A 15641-nucleotide genomic window follows, 5' to 3' on the forward strand; every position below is an offset into this window, starting at 1 on the left:
CCTTCTAGTATTTATAAAGCATTCAGAAATAAGGCTTTAAATTCTGCTAAGAAATATCAATTAACAGTTTCTCCATTGCCTGTAATTGAGATACAAAGAAAACGCAACATGAACATAAGTTGCTCCTGGCCCTTCTCATCCAAACACTGGAAGGGCCAGGCTTGAGTATCAAGAAAAACAAAGTTTGTAGGACCATGCTATGTGACAAAAAATGATACAGGCCTAACGCAACTGTCATATGACGGGGCAGCATGGGTTCTCTCTATCGAGGTCAGCAGTTCACTATGTTCTGGAGAAGTTCATCAACCTTCTGAGCTTCTTGTTCTATTGCTGCCAAACATAGACAACTCGGCAAAGCCCCTGTTCATCATTGCTTGAGCTTCTGGTGCTCCACTAGCAAGCTTACGAGCATAAATAAAGCAGGCAACACTTTGGTTGTTGCTGCTGGCCTTCAGTGCCCTGATGCAACCCCCCCCCCCCCCCCCCCCCCCCCCCCCTTCTCTCTCTCTAAAAAGCTCCTAATAAGCAGCTTTACATTGGTGGGTTGACAGCGCTGAATAATGACAAGCCCCTATGCATGTGTATACAAATCTGTAAGTCAGTCAGAGCACCTCCTGCACCTCCCGAAGAGCAAGGTTCAGCTCCTGTGCGGCCTTCGCAATAGACCCTCCTCTTCTGTTTAACAGGAAAAAGTGAAAAAAATCATATTAGTACAAGGTTTTCCAAAAGACATTGAGCAGCATCTATTGCCATAGCATCTCCAGTCAAATAATTGGTATACATTGCAGATACAATTCTTCAATCAATTTGTTGTCAAATACGGTGTTGCATCCAATTGTGGACCCTGATATGACATGCTGGTGATTCTTCATGTCAATAGACCTGGTCATATCTTAAGTTCCTATAGCAGTGGATGTAAACTCACCTTGCGAGAGTGGAAAGACTATGCTTGGCCTTTTCCAGCTCGATGAAGCATAAGCTGCACCGCTCCCGCCTGGCATGGATAAATGAAAGAGATGGGGGAATCAAATGAACCAGTACCTTTCCACTTGAAAAAAAAAGAGCATGTTGTCAAATGAACACAAACCTCTGCTCTGCTTGAAGGTCCACACCAACGGATGGAGCAGCTGATAAAGTTGAGTAGATTACGGGGCCGAAGGTTCTGACAAGCTTCAACAGCATCTCCAAGGAAATCCCTAAATGCCTAAAACAAAGATGGTCAGTAAAAGGCACCACCCTTCAAGTTACTGCTCCTATAAATAATGAGCATGTGGATTAGATTGGCCCATTTCCAATCCGAAGCGTACCCAAAAATGACCCAGTCAATCTGAACCAAAGTAATTTGGATAGGGTTTCGACACAAATCTGGCTTGTTTTAAATATGTCGATATGCATCATATAAAATCAGAACTTGAATTGAATTCATTAATAGAAAATGTATCCCTGCAACCTCTCTTGATCAATCTCATATTTGAGAAACTAAGATGTTGTTTGGCATCATTTTTCATTTTTTATTTTAAAAAGAAAATAGAAATTCTAATTTCTTTTTAAAATTTTTAATATATATATAGATATGTTTAGTATAGTCAATTATTTTTAAAATTATAAACATAGCGATGATGATGGAGGTGATGGTAGTAGTGGAGACAATGGAGGCACCGATGGTGTTGGTGGCGAGGCCAACGCCAATATGGCGGAGATGGTAATGATGGTGGTGGGGACACCAGCAATATAGTGAAGATGATGATGATAGCAGCAGTGGTGTGGTCGAGGCGATGGTGGCAGGGTATGACGGTGGGAATGGTGGAGGTGGTGTTGGTGATAGTGATAAAAAACATAAGTTTCTTGTGTTTGCAGATATTAAAAAAAGATTTCTTACTTTAATTTTCCTAGAAATAATAAATTTGATTTTTGAAAATAGAACATAAAAAATAATAACATCAAATATGTTTTTTGTCTTGATTTCTATGATTTCATTTTTAAAAATAGAAAACAAGAAACAAAAGTGATGCCAAATAGGCCCTAAATTTTGCCATCAATAATGGGTTTTATCCAGTTAATAATATGTTTGTGTTGTTAATGATAGCTTAATTGTAATTACTAGCTGATCTTATTCAGAGTATGTTGTTTGGTAATGTCTATATGATACTTGCCACTTTATTGTACATGATTTTACTGTTACAGTTAACCCAATCTATGCATCTCTCTCATGGTCTGTTGGGGTCATTATTCATCCAACTCAACTCGACAAAACCAATGGATCAATAATGTAAATATAAAACTTGATTCACAAAACCCAAATGGAAATGCATCAGGCTTCGCTCAAGACAAAATCCAATCATACCTGATCAACTCACAGCTGTGAGCATTAAGTATGAATCGATATTAACAGCTAAAGCTGTAGTTTCAAATCAGTCTTGAGATAGACAGAACTTGACAAACTGATAATCTGAAATATCCCATCTGGCCCTCAACAATATCAACAATTTTACAGTAGTCCTTCGCCATTTTTGGTAAAAAAAAAAAACAGTTACATAAGTCTTATTTGAGGTCTGCAAACCATCAGCAAGTTACAGAGAGATCAGACTTAACCCCAAAAAATAATGAAAAATGAACTGGTAGGGGTGTATTTAGCAGAACATTGGATTTGGATGCAGCATTATTGATAAAGTAGTTTATAATCAATTAGGCCTCAAAAAAGAGAAGTTGGCCATGATACTTTAGAAGGATGAAGTATTAGGAAAGTTAATCTTCACATTTTCAACCTGTAACAATAATCACCAAGCACATGCTTGGACGATATACCCCTTGACTTTTGGGGAAGGGGGCAGGGGTTCGAATCCGATTGAAATCAGCCCTTGAGGGATGGGGTGGATATAGAGTAGAAAATGGAGATTAGCCCCTCCTAGCCTATTTTATTTTCCAAAAAAAAAAAACACTATCTTCTAATGCAACAACAAAAAGTAAAACACATGATACAGGTTTTGACTGAAGATATACCTCATATTTAAGTGAGCTGAATCTATGGAATTGACCAAACTCAGACAGCTATTATAATTTTTGGCTCTGCCAAGAGTTGCCGAAGAATGGGGCCCACCCAGTACTAAAAGAAATTATTTATAAGGATGCTAGATGCAAGCAGAGCCTATCATGCTTGCACCATATGATGATACAGGCAGGACAAAGAAGATTTTACCTCATAGAGCCCCGGTTATGAGGCCAGACCTATTGAAAATTTAGATTTTCTCTGCCCTGGACTGGCCCATTTGCATACAACTATGCTATAACATAAATCACTACAAGGACAATGAAGCGTACCTATCCATCTTACTCTCTAGAAGGCTAGTGAGGACTGGTAGCAGACCACTGCATATATCCAGAGATACATTATCACTTTTTTCTGTCCAAATGCTTATTACATCAGCAGAGACCTGCATTATGGGATTATCAAGGTAACATCCAACTCTTTTCAACTAACACCTATTAACAAAAAAGATCCATAAAATACCTACAGCATGATCAGACATCTTTTCCACTGCATTGATGAGACCCCTCAAATCATTTCTTTCCCAAAGTTCGTGAACAACCTGTAAGTCATACATAAGGTTCAGATGCAATCTATAGGAATAAATATCAAATTACATGCAGCAATAAAGTCATCTGTGCTCATTCCTTAGAGGTCTGGATCATTTGTTTGAATTTGAAAATCATTAAACGATGCTAGAAAGCTATGAAAACTTTTTTCCTGATCATGATGTCATGGAATAAAGCGCAACTTTCATCAAAGCTAAAGATTGCAGTATTCACGATAAACAGAAATAGGTCACAATTTCAGTCGTCAAACTGAACAAATAAATAACAATATGATTATGAAGCTAGTCCAATAGGATGGAGTAAGAGAAAATAAGCAATTGAACTGGACACTTCTGATGATTTGTGATAAGTATGTAATATGATAAATGCCTTTTCTTTTCTTTTTTAACCATCATTCTAATTCTGTTCTGGATCAACGACAGTACAACGTATGCATGAAATGCAATGCTACCAACCTCCTATTTGCAAACTTCTAGCATGTTTTCAGGTTGTTCATGCGACTTTAGCCAAAATATGGCAATTGCGCAAATTTCCAACTTGGAGAAAAAGTTTTCTACCTAATGAATTGCTTTTTCTTTGGATTACACATACATGCATGCATGCATGCATACAATGTTTATGCATGCACAAAAAAGTCATAATCAATGAAAACTAGTCAAAGTATCTTTAAGTATGTAGGAAAAATGTCTTAGTAATTGCCATTCTCATTGTATTAATTTGGGTTGTTTCTGCACAATGAGTACTCAGTACCGCAGATATGTAGCATTCTTATAGGATGATACTTGTCACCAGTCAGCATAACCTGTAAAGTTAAAGTCCGACAGGGGAGAAGTAAGGAGGTAGAATCCCCACTGCTTCCAAACGAAAAGTCGAAAATTCAAGACAAAAGAAAGTAAGACACGCATTGTCCCATAGAAAATTAGCTACATGCAACCAATTTGAGGATCTGTTCAAGAGATGACAGTTAATCAATAATTCAAAGAATAATATGACAGCAATAAAATGAAATTTAGAATGAGAAACCAATGATATGATAATTTAAAGTTTTTTTCTGAAACTTTAATCAAAAATTGTATTAAACATGATATGTTTCTAAGCTGATGGATGTCATTAATTATTATCCTTGAAGCCACAACCCGGTTGAAATAGTGACTACATATAAAGTAATAAGTTTTATCATGTTCGCATGCAAAGCAATAATGTTTGCAAGCAAATTCATCATGAGAAATCACCTGTAATTTCGTCAACCGAGTCTCTGCTGAGTCTAGGAATTGTTTGTGCCGTTCCATCAGATCAATGATAGCATCTTCATCATTAGCAGAGATTGTTTCCTTTTCAACAAATTGAGAGCGCCCCCTCTGTTTGACATAATTAAACATAATATCGTATGAGCAGATATATGGAGGAAAAAGAAGGTGATATACCAACAAATTAGCAAACATTGCAAACAATAATTGTTCTACTGTTGTTTGACCTATATAAACAAGGCAAACCAGGGACTGGAGGGCAGGCATCGGATGCAAAGTATACTATGATGTACTAGTATATATCAAACAAGTCCACACATCTTAATTCGGATTTTGGAGTCTTAAATATGTAAGCTATAGAGATATGTGATTCCAATTTTTGCACTTCATGTTGGATAAGCATCCTGAATTCACTGAAGTTCAAGAGCCATGAAAATGCATAAAAATAAGAAAAATCATGGGAGAAAATCAGTTGACCAAGGATGAAGTTGCGAGGGCAAAAGGTCATTACAAAATCCAAGTAAAATCATTCGAGACAAAAAGGAGAAGAATGCCATGAGCAATTTTTTATTTTAAAGAAAAGGCTTACTAAGATATGTATTCATCAGATGGTTAACTATTATGCATAAATATTTCAAGAAGAGTTTCTGCAAGAATGAAAACAATAACCAGCAATAGTTTCGAACTGTTTTGTAAAGAGATTGACATGAATCAAGAAGGTGTATGGCATTATCATATTTCTGCAAGCAGTATAAGATTTTTATATCCATGCATTAACAAATATTATTTGCTGTTTGAGCTTGGCCAATGATAGATTAAGCAACTGCCCACCTAATCAAAACTTTACAACGTACAACAATGAAAAAAAGTTCTAATTTAAAATGGAAGCTTCGCTGCACAGTGATGGTTACAAGCAGGTGAGGTGGAAACAATACCAAAGAATATGAGACATCAGTAGCAGTTATAGTCTCAGAAGAACTGCTGGGTGTTGGACTCTCATAGTTAGGAGATCGTTCTCTCCTTTCCCAACTTGCGACAAGTGATCTTGTTTTACCTAGAAAGTGCTCTTAAAATTAAATACACAAAGCCAAACATTTCTCTCATATTCATCCATTGACAATAAGCAGGAAAAGATACCTCCTTTTAGAACTTCCACAGAGCATGTCTCCCTTGGCTTATGGGCCCTAAAGTTATCTGAGACATACATGTGCCAATTTTGAGCATCAATCAGATTCTACAGGGAATTCATAGTAATTGCAATAGCAAAAATTGCTAAACTAGAAATTTACAACATTGACATGCCAGTGTTTAACACAGAGGGCTTCTTTCAAGCAAAATGCAAAATTAAAAAAATAAGTAACTAAAGTAAAAATTGAAGCAGTTGAGTTCCACAATTTCTGGTAGACAGTATTTTAACCAAGTAGCCAGAAATTCAATTGTGTGATCTGGCATTGTATCTAAGTCATGTAGGGAAAATCAATAACGTGAATGGATAATATCTTGTCAAATTGATCCCTCCAATTAGTTAAGGTCCTTGTGTTCAAAAAATTATCAGCACCCATACAGGTATTGATTCTTGCATTGTTTTCAAGATAAATGCACCTTCATGCCCGCTTCCTAATCACTTCCCTTTTTACAAATTCTCTGAGTGGCTCACCTCCCAGCACCTATGAAGAATCTGGATATATAGAAATAATCCTAAAATTATTATATATCAAATATGAAACATTGAAGAGTTGAAGATAGCCTTCTCTCTCTACCTCTAATCCTTAGTAGCAGGAAACTTAGGGTGCCCCACCACTTCTGAAGTTGTCTGGAAGCTCTACCCTCACGCCCGCTTCCCAAGCACTTCCTTTTTTATATGAATTGTCCAAGTGATTCACCTCCCCGCCCCCACATCCCCAGATCTGCTCCAACCCCTTTTCCCTAATAGGTAGGAAATCTCTAACCTATAGAATGGCAAAACATTTTTGCGAACTAGCTACATAGTTATAAGTATGACCTTCATGTTACGGTTATATGGTTTCATAATATGACGCAGCAATTGCATCTATTAGACAAGGGCATAATAAAAGATAAACATGCACTGTATAATTTTTTTTTAGTGATTTGTCTCTTGAATATTATTTTTCTTTAGAAAGACACATTAGCACTTGGTTATTTTAATTTCGTAGATAAACACAATATATGAACAGAACAAGACGTCATATTCATCACCAACCTTACCATTAAGGTGCAAGTACTAAAATTTTACCATACAGGAATTACACATAACAGAAACCCTTCAAGAACATGATATCATTGCAATTGGGGAAAGTAGAAATGTCTCAAAAGGCTTTCCTTTTGCACCTAAATGATAAGAGAAAAGAAGAGTGATTTGTGAAACAAAGTAAAAAACTTATATTTGATGAAAGAAAGTGATACACATAGGCACACCTTTCAACTTCAAGCAATTTAATGTACTATCAGCATCACCAAAGGAGTTACATCATATGCATTGAAAAGTACAAGAGGCAAGAAAGAACATAAACAAGCAAATATGTTATCTGTGTGTGTTTTGACATTGTTAATTTATAAAAACACATAGCACCACTGAAGACTAACAATAATTACATAGTTGAGTGCAAGTAAAGATGAAATAAAGTCTTCAATGTTGCAAGGCATAGAGAGCTTTATTCTGCACTAATAATATAGAAAGCAAAAATGATGAAAGGAGCTGAAAAGAAATAATGAAACAGAATGAGAAGGCATATACAAGTGGAATGTAAAAGACAAGGTCCAGAATAAAAGCATCTAAAAGCAATATCTAAAATTAAATTTACATTATGTTGAATTACTATGATTCTGAACATACAACTTTCATGGTTGTAACTAGTGCTTGGCTCCGTCAACAAACTCGCTCCCAGCTTCCCAGTCACACTGCGTTTAACATCACCCAGGTTATGTTCTCCAGCACCCAATGGAGGATCTACACCACTGCCAGTAGATTGAAAATCTTGGTCCAAAACTTCATTTGATTCAAAGTTCTTATTGCCCATGAATCCAGATTGAATGAAAGTATCTATTCTATCTGAATCATCTCTGATATTTGATAACTGCCGGAAATCAGAAAATTTGGACTGGACATTATATGGTAGTGTTCTTCCAGTGCCATTTTCTTTTCTAGAATCAGAGCCCAGCTCCACTCTCAAGTTAGTTCTGGGGACAATAACAGGTATGACATCATTCTTGCTGAAAGTCTGAATATTGGCTGAACCATGAGTCTTTGATGAACTTCTCTTCAGAGTTGGAGCACCAGGTGCTGCTGCTGAATTCGCTGCAGTTACTTTTGCACCAGTGCTCATTCCAATCCTTTGAGGGGTGCCAGGACCAGTTCCAGTAGCTTCAGTTTTAGAAAGGAATAAAAAAATAAGGATTATTTCAACCATTTTATACTGTCTCAGACATCTCAAATACAGAAACTAAATGAATGTAAGCACATTTGAGAAAGACAAATAACCTACATTCAGCAGCACCAGGTGCTGCTGCTGAATTCACTGCAGTTACTTTTGCACCAGCGCTCATTCCAATCCTTTGAGGGGTGCCAGGGCCGGTTCCAGTAGCTTCAGTTTTAGAAAGGAATAAAAAAATAAGGATTGTTTCAACCATTTTCTACTGTCTCAGTCTCAAATACAAAAACTAAATGAATGTAAGCACATTTGAGAAAGACGAATAACCTACCTGCTGCAGGCTTTGCCTCCTTGACTACTAGCTCTGAATTTTGTGAAACTGATATCCTCCCCACACTTGTCTTTAAATTGTTGCCAGCTTGCAAAGACAAATTACCACTTGAAGTGGATTTTGATTCCGAATGACCATTTGACCTTGCAGCACTAGCAACTGCATATGGCTTAATGTGCTGTAATTCAATATGTCAGGTATTCTCAAAAAACCAATTTGACTTTATCACATTTTAAAATAGATTACATTTGCCAAATCCCAGAATGGATTGGTCAGCACACCCATGAGACTTAAATAGACGAATATTAGACCATACCGAGAGGTCCACAACCCAAACTCCAACGCAACTTTGATTGTGAGAACATCCAAGAAGTTTTCCCTCATGAATGTTCAGATCTGACAGTCTAGACCAACCAACATCTACAGCATCATGGCATCTTATTGGTTCCCAGGATAAAACCTGAACAGCAATTAAGGTTAATATATGAGCCAAGTTCATGGAGACAAACAGAAAAAATGAACCTTACCTTCAGAGTTTCATGCAATCCACAAAGAAGAGTTCTCCCATCAGGATTGAATGTCATCGAACGTACACCAGTAATCTGGAGAAGAAGTTCGAAAATTAGCAATGTTTCAAACATTTATATCAAGAAGTTAAACACTAAAAGGCTGGATACTTCATTCATTCATTGTTTAGTAGCAACCACATTCAAACAATACTAAATGATAAAATAAGATGCAAATGCTCAGATGGGTTACCAGAATGCCTCTATCAAAAGAGAACACAATGAACAGGAATTTTAGGACTTCAATGGAGTTCGAAAAATACAAAGAAGTGAAAGACTGCCGATTTTGCTGCCAACATTCAAGACATATATGGAGGAGCATTGACAAGTGGAAAACTTCTTTTTCATGTGTAAGTGAGAGCTTTGTTGGGGTAGGAATTCACCGAAATTAGCTCTAAGCCCTTCTCTAATTGTTTTATAGCTAATGAATTTATTGCATCATCTAAAGGATCACTAGATGAATGAAGGTCCAAGGAAGCATTAATCTTAAACTCCAAACTGGATGAGGTTTGTTGATTGTGGCAAATGATTTGGCATATCACTCCTGCTTCCAAAATCACATTTTCTTGTTTTTTTATTGGAGCTGGAAACCAGAAAACAAAGCAAATAAATGATACAAAAGAAGGACTCAAAATTTCAAATTTCTGCACCCATATCCCCACCGAACAACCCCCAATTATTTCAAATACCAAAATCCTGTCATTCTCATAATGTTGTTAGCCACGATTTCCTTTATGTTTCTCTTAACAAAGCTAATTCTCTTTCCAAACTGCAAGTTAAGAGGAGATAAGTTACAAGTCTTCTTCATCATCCAACACAAAGGCCCTTCCATTCCAACATGCAAGTGTTATTGCAAAATATTGCAAACACATCCAGAGTATGTCACAACTTCTCCGGACGTCCTTAATAACAAAACCATCCTAACCTACATGAAAAGGTAAGAACAGATATATTTCCATATTTACTATCACCCCACGTGAAAAGGTAAGAACAGTTGCCATCTACTATCACCCTCCATTGGAAAGAAAAACAAATAAAGAAGAAGAAGAAGAAGATTCTTTTATGTAAAAAGGGGAACATCAATCACGATAATGCTGGCCAATTCAGTGATGTCCCACCTACTCTTTGATCTCAACAATCTCTTGTTTAGGAAGGATCTTCCAAAGTAGACAGAACCAAACCACCTTGTACCAATTATTAGAAGCAATGTTGCATCGAAACAGATACAATTTGGACACATATCCAAATGTTTGAATTGGTAAGTGGGATAACAAGATATATAGGCATATGTACGATAAATTATAAGTTTAACTAAATTATATATCTTTATACTTTAATATTGTTTGCTTAAAGATTAAAAATAAATTTTGCGGATATATTGTTGTTAAGGTCTTCCAATATACATGTTCCTCATTCAAACTGTCCAATTAACTCAAGAATATAATGAAAATAATATTTTGCCAAGTTATTTCAATCCCTAAATCCTTGGCCAATCATTAAAAGCAGTTAATACTCACTCCAAACATAAAAATGGAGGATCAAACTCATTTTTGAAAGAGTTCAACTCTCTGCTAATCTTAAAAGTGACACCTATAGAACTTCAAAAGTATCCAGGTGTATAATACATAATCAACTCAGACACGTATTCGACACAGATTTCTGAAGCCGGATGCAAGTGTCTTGGTAACACCGATTAGAAATCTGGGTGTTTGTCTCAAAGTAAGATCCAAACAACCCCTATCTTCAAAACATCATCTAACCCGGATCACCTCAAATGCAATCCCAACCCCAAATAACTCCCACTTCTCTAGGGATCTACTGAGCAAAATTGAAATTATATAAAAGACTAACAGTGCCTATATCAATATCACCAATACTTAGAATATAGCATTAATAAAAATTAAAATAGTAATGGGGCATTTTACAAATAACTATAATTAACATAGATCTAAATAAAATACAAGCCAATTTCAATAAAGTTATAACTTATCAGAATACCTCAGGCCCAACAGATCCAACCAACTCAAAAGTTTCAAGGTCCCAGAATTTTACAGTTCTATCAGCTGAGCCTGCATCATGAGTTTTGAAAAGTAATCAGTAAACAAGATAGTTAAGACAAATAAGGACACATATAGGTCAAATGTATATATTCTTCTAATCATGATACACTGCATCGGTTGGTACTGGTGCATTCTGTACCGGTACATCATACAGAGAGCATATCGAGTGTTGATACATCAAACCGACTATCGTGCTGGATGTTCTGACACCATACCAGGATGGTACAGGAACAAGATCCGTTACCAAGACAGTGAACCTTACTTTTGATTCTTAATAAAGAAACTGAGTTCTACCTAGAATTACGTATCATGCAGAGAAAAGCAACTCTATACAAGAAAACCTAAAAAATACCAGCTGACCTTATCATAAAGTGCCATAACTATGCATGTTATAAGCTTTCCATGTAACTCATAGGATAATGCTTTAAGAGAAAGTGAATGACACAATTTTTATTTATTAGTACAATGCACGCATTTAGGAAAAAAAATATTAAAGTTCAAGATCTCGTGATTACAGAAATGGTAGCATATTTGAAAAATAGTGCCTAGAAAATTAGTTTAGAAATATCAAACTGCAACAACCTACCAAATCAAGAATGAGAAACCCAAGTTACAGAATTAAGCTCAAATCTATTGAGCAGGATATATTAAATGACCAACTTGAACCAAGTTCAGGATATTCCTTAAAAAAAGAAGTTCCTTTCTGTGAACTGGAACTTTTAGAACTCCAAAGATACTTCATTACTCGTTCATCACTCCATTATCACTCCAAAGCCATTTTGTAGTACACGATTTTGTTATACTACAAACATAACACTGAATGAACTAGTTCCTAGATGCAAAAATCTTGCGATGTAATTTTTTTCTTTAAGAAATTTGTTATCTAGATACCATATAGGATATGCTATCTAGATCCATAGGTTTACCCCAGAGTATCCATGTTGGCAATGACATGACCTAGGTATCAAAAGAAATCATGGCACGGGTCCAGGAAGAAGTTTGTTTATTCAAATATCTATCTTTCCAAGTTCACACCCCTACCCAAAACAAACCCATGTCACAAGTTTTAAAGATGAGAAAGATCTAAAAGTTAAACATGCACAATGACCTGACACCAGTATCCGGGTGCGTGTAACATTTAGCACGAAATAGTTGCTTATGCACTAACTCATTCTATATTCAGGTATTAAAATGCATCCTTTTTATATATATTTTTCTATATGATTTGCCTTTCAGTTTAAATGCTTGAACATGCAATGGTCTATTTGCCAATATTCCCACACAATTTTGCATGAATGCTTGATGTGTCAGAAATTTGGATGCTCCATGACACTCCTACTACAAAGCTCATGTTCACACCATGATAACATTTCAGGTCAGCTCCTTGCCAATCTAGCAAATAGTTTAAAGTCTTACTGACTCTATTCAGCTGTGGCCTTATCCATATGCAAATTATCCTACACAACTGGAAATGCACAAACAAGGTACAAATGTGACGTTCTACTAACTTTTCCTAAGTATCACATGTCAGATCCTTCTAGACAGCATGAATTTAGACATTCATTTCACCTGTTCAACTAATAGTCATTCCATGAGTCCAAAAACTGAGAAACAAATGGTATTGTTGCAAACATGGAATAAGGGATTGCTTATTAAGCCCATCCTTGGAAAATGAATATCTTGTACTTGAGCTCCCATTTCCTGTCCGCTTGAACCATGATGTAATATTGTACCATTCCACTACATAATTTTTAAGCTGAAGTTGCTTTATTGAGGATGCTTTCAGTAACCTTGATGCATCACCCTTTCAATTCTTTCACCTACAATATATAGATTTATCTTGGATATATAAAAATCAAATCAATATGTTAGGTCAGAAAAATAGGTATTTTCAATGGAAAATTACTATTCGACCCTTCATTTACTGGAGAAAATAGTCAAATTATGTTGCTCTTCTAGGCTGGTCTTCAAGTTCTGTGGACGACATAGATACATTTTATTTGTTAATCTTGAACTTATAAAAAAAAATATTCAAAACAAAAATAATAATAAGTTCCTAAATTCAATTTGCATATATCCTTTGCTATTGTTTCACCAATTTTAATTTTTTTTTTAAAAAAAAAAGGATGCTCAGAAAGCCTATTCCAAGATTTCTTCTCAAATTTCTTTGGATTGTACTATGCATCTGATTGATCTACCAAGCATTCATACTCATATTAATAATATAATTGAGAATGATTCTAGCTAACCTGTTGCAAGGAGAAACTCATGAGGATGAAAATCTATGCACTGAATCTGACCCTCGTGGCACTTAAAATCATGCAAAAGCTTCCCAGCAGTCAGATCCCAGAGCTGGAGAGACAAGGATTTTAGAGCATGACTTGTAAGAAATTTGTGACAAATAGGATATTAGTGCAACTACGAATATGTTTGCAATTTTAAGTGATAATGAAGGCATGCTAAAAATGTTTGAGGAGGCTTTCCTCATTTATATGCAACTGCTTACACTATGATTTAATTCTTTATGAGAACTACTAAACAATAAAAAGTAAGTGCAAATGAATTCTGAGTTTCTTTTTGCAATCTTTTTGGAACTACCAAAGTGAGGCAGCAGCCCATACCTTCACGATATTATCTTCCCCACCAGAAACAACCCAGCGACCATCAGGAGTGAATCTAATAGCATTAACACCTCGAGTGTGGCCTTTGTACGTATGAATGCAGCTCTTCCTTCGGATGTCCCATATCTTTAGATTCGTATCCAATGACCCAGAAGCAAGGAACTCCCCAAACGGGTGAAAGTCAACTGATACACAATTTGACCTGTGACCAGTAAGAGTGCGAACAACTGAAAAACAGAAAGCAAAGCCAGTCATTGCCAGGAAGCCGCCAATCATTAATTCAGTTGTCATGAGCATTCTAAACATTCTGTAAGAGTGAGAATAGGTCCATACCTTTTGCCTCCTCTAAATCCCACAACTTTATTGTGCCATTGGTTGCTCCAGCAGCCACTAATACTTCCGACGAATCAAAACATACTGACTCTACTGCACTTGTATGGCCAGCTAGGCTCTGCAGATCACCAGCAAAGACATGAACGGTTCAAACATATTCTTTGCTTAGAAAAACCACAATCCCGTTGCAAATTTTGAACTTCTGAAGCACTTCTATACAATGCACAAAAGGAAATGCAAAGCAAATAGCAGAAAGGGACCAATAGCACCCACCAATATGGCATTGGGCTTCCCAATAGCCCAAAGATTGACCTTGTGGTCTTCTCCTCCCGTGACAAGAACCCTCGAGGTTCTCCTCCCAATCTTGAGGCAATTGACATTGGAAGAATGTGCCACAAACTCCTCTATATTTAACGCGGTCAAGGCATCGAAATTTCATCTCTAAGTTCAAATCCAAATTATTTACTTCTATTTCCATTAACACCGCCAATCAAAGATCACAGGAACCCGGCTGCGAAGATCCAGAACAATCTTAGCAAAAAACGAAGATCCAGAACAATACCAAAGAAAGAAAGACCTCAGGAACCGTACCTAAACCCACAAATCATTTCTTTATAAAACGGAAGAAACAATAACAGCAGAAGAGATCAAATAAATGAGGTTTAATCCAATAACGCACTTTCTTCATTGATATCTACCAAACCCTAGAAAGATTTATTCTTTCTTTCATCGAAAAACAGAAGCGAAATGGAAAGGATACGTAGCTTGTAGGCGCGCTTGGTGGCCGCCATCAAGCTGGGAACCAAGAAATCAGAACGAGCACCGTCTCTGTCGTCTTCTAGGGATCCAACAACGCCGACACTACGAGCCCACCAAGCGCCACCCGGATCTCAAGAAAACACCCCGGCATGTCTTCGCTTCAAAAAGATAGACAACGTTCGGTCCACCATCCACCGAGAACCAGTCTACCGTCGAGCAAGACCTCCCCCGAATAGCCGCCACCGCCGCCGCTATTTCGCCGTATAAACCTCCGATGGGTATTTCTTGGAGACGAGAGAGCTGTGCCTTTCTTCGCTACGTTCGATGGGGCGAGAGAGAGAAAGATAGAGAAAGGCGAGAAGAAGAGGGAAGAAGAAATGCAGCTTTCTTGGACAGTCGGGTTCCAAAAAGACCCAACCTTCTCCCCTACCTCACCGCATCTTTCTTTCTTCCTACTAACAATTCTAAATCAACTTCAATTTTTCCCTCCGCCCCCTTCCCTCTCTGTTCCCTTTGCCCGTAGCCATTTGTTTCCATCCCCTTTCCTGTGTCATTATTTTTACAGCAAGTAAGAGATTTGATTTGACCTACGGAATGCTCCGGCTCATTTGACCCTCTCTCTCTCTCTCTCTCTCTCCAAGATTTTGTAAAATAAAAAAGTATAATATAGATGGAGGGTTGGGGTCGGGAGGGCAATTATTGTGATATACTAATCTTTAATTGACATATGGCTTGTAATGT

At 36.9% G+C, this 15641-nt stretch overlaps 1 protein-coding gene across 3 annotated transcripts; it reads right to left on the bottom strand.

The window, feature by feature from the left end:
- Nucleotides 1-35: 35 nt before the first annotated feature.
- On the bottom strand, nt 36-15398 carry LOC103698051 (katanin p80 WD40 repeat-containing subunit B1 homolog KTN80.4-like). 3 transcript variants are annotated; one of them, XR_005506819.1, is made up of 19 exons: nt 14902-15398; nt 14415-14545; nt 14142-14259; nt 13809-14035; nt 13437-13539; nt 11126-11196; nt 9089-9163; nt 8878-9021; nt 8562-8739; nt 8345-8443; nt 7696-8223; nt 5979-6035; nt 5777-5895; nt 4827-4952; nt 3509-3587; nt 3319-3431; nt 1088-1204; nt 926-994; nt 36-675 (listed from the first exon to the last, which is right to left on the bottom strand). XR_005506819.1 is itself a non-coding variant. In XM_039115446.1 (19 exons), the coding sequence occupies exons 1-18, from the start codon at nt 14930-14932 to the stop codon at nt 944-946; spliced, it is 2355 nt and encodes a 784-aa protein (XP_038971374.1). In that variant the 5' UTR covers nt 14933-15397; the 3' UTR covers nt 36-675; nt 926-943. The 3 variants fall into 3 exon arrangements, 2 of the variants coding, with proteins under 2 accessions (XP_038971374.1, XP_008778233.2); XM_039115446.1 differs by having other exon boundaries at nt 1088-1196; nt 3513-3587; nt 14902-15397; XM_008780011.4 differs by having other exon boundaries at nt 3513-3587; nt 14902-15395.
- Between the last annotated feature and the right edge of the window lie 243 nt (nt 15399-15641).

Source organism: Phoenix dactylifera, chromosome 18 (assembly GCF_009389715.1).
Source record: "Phoenix dactylifera cultivar Barhee BC4 chromosome 18, palm_55x_up_171113_PBpolish2nd_filt_p, whole genome shotgun sequence".
Lineage (NCBI taxonomy): Eukaryota > Viridiplantae > Streptophyta > Magnoliopsida > Arecales > Arecaceae > Phoenix > Phoenix dactylifera.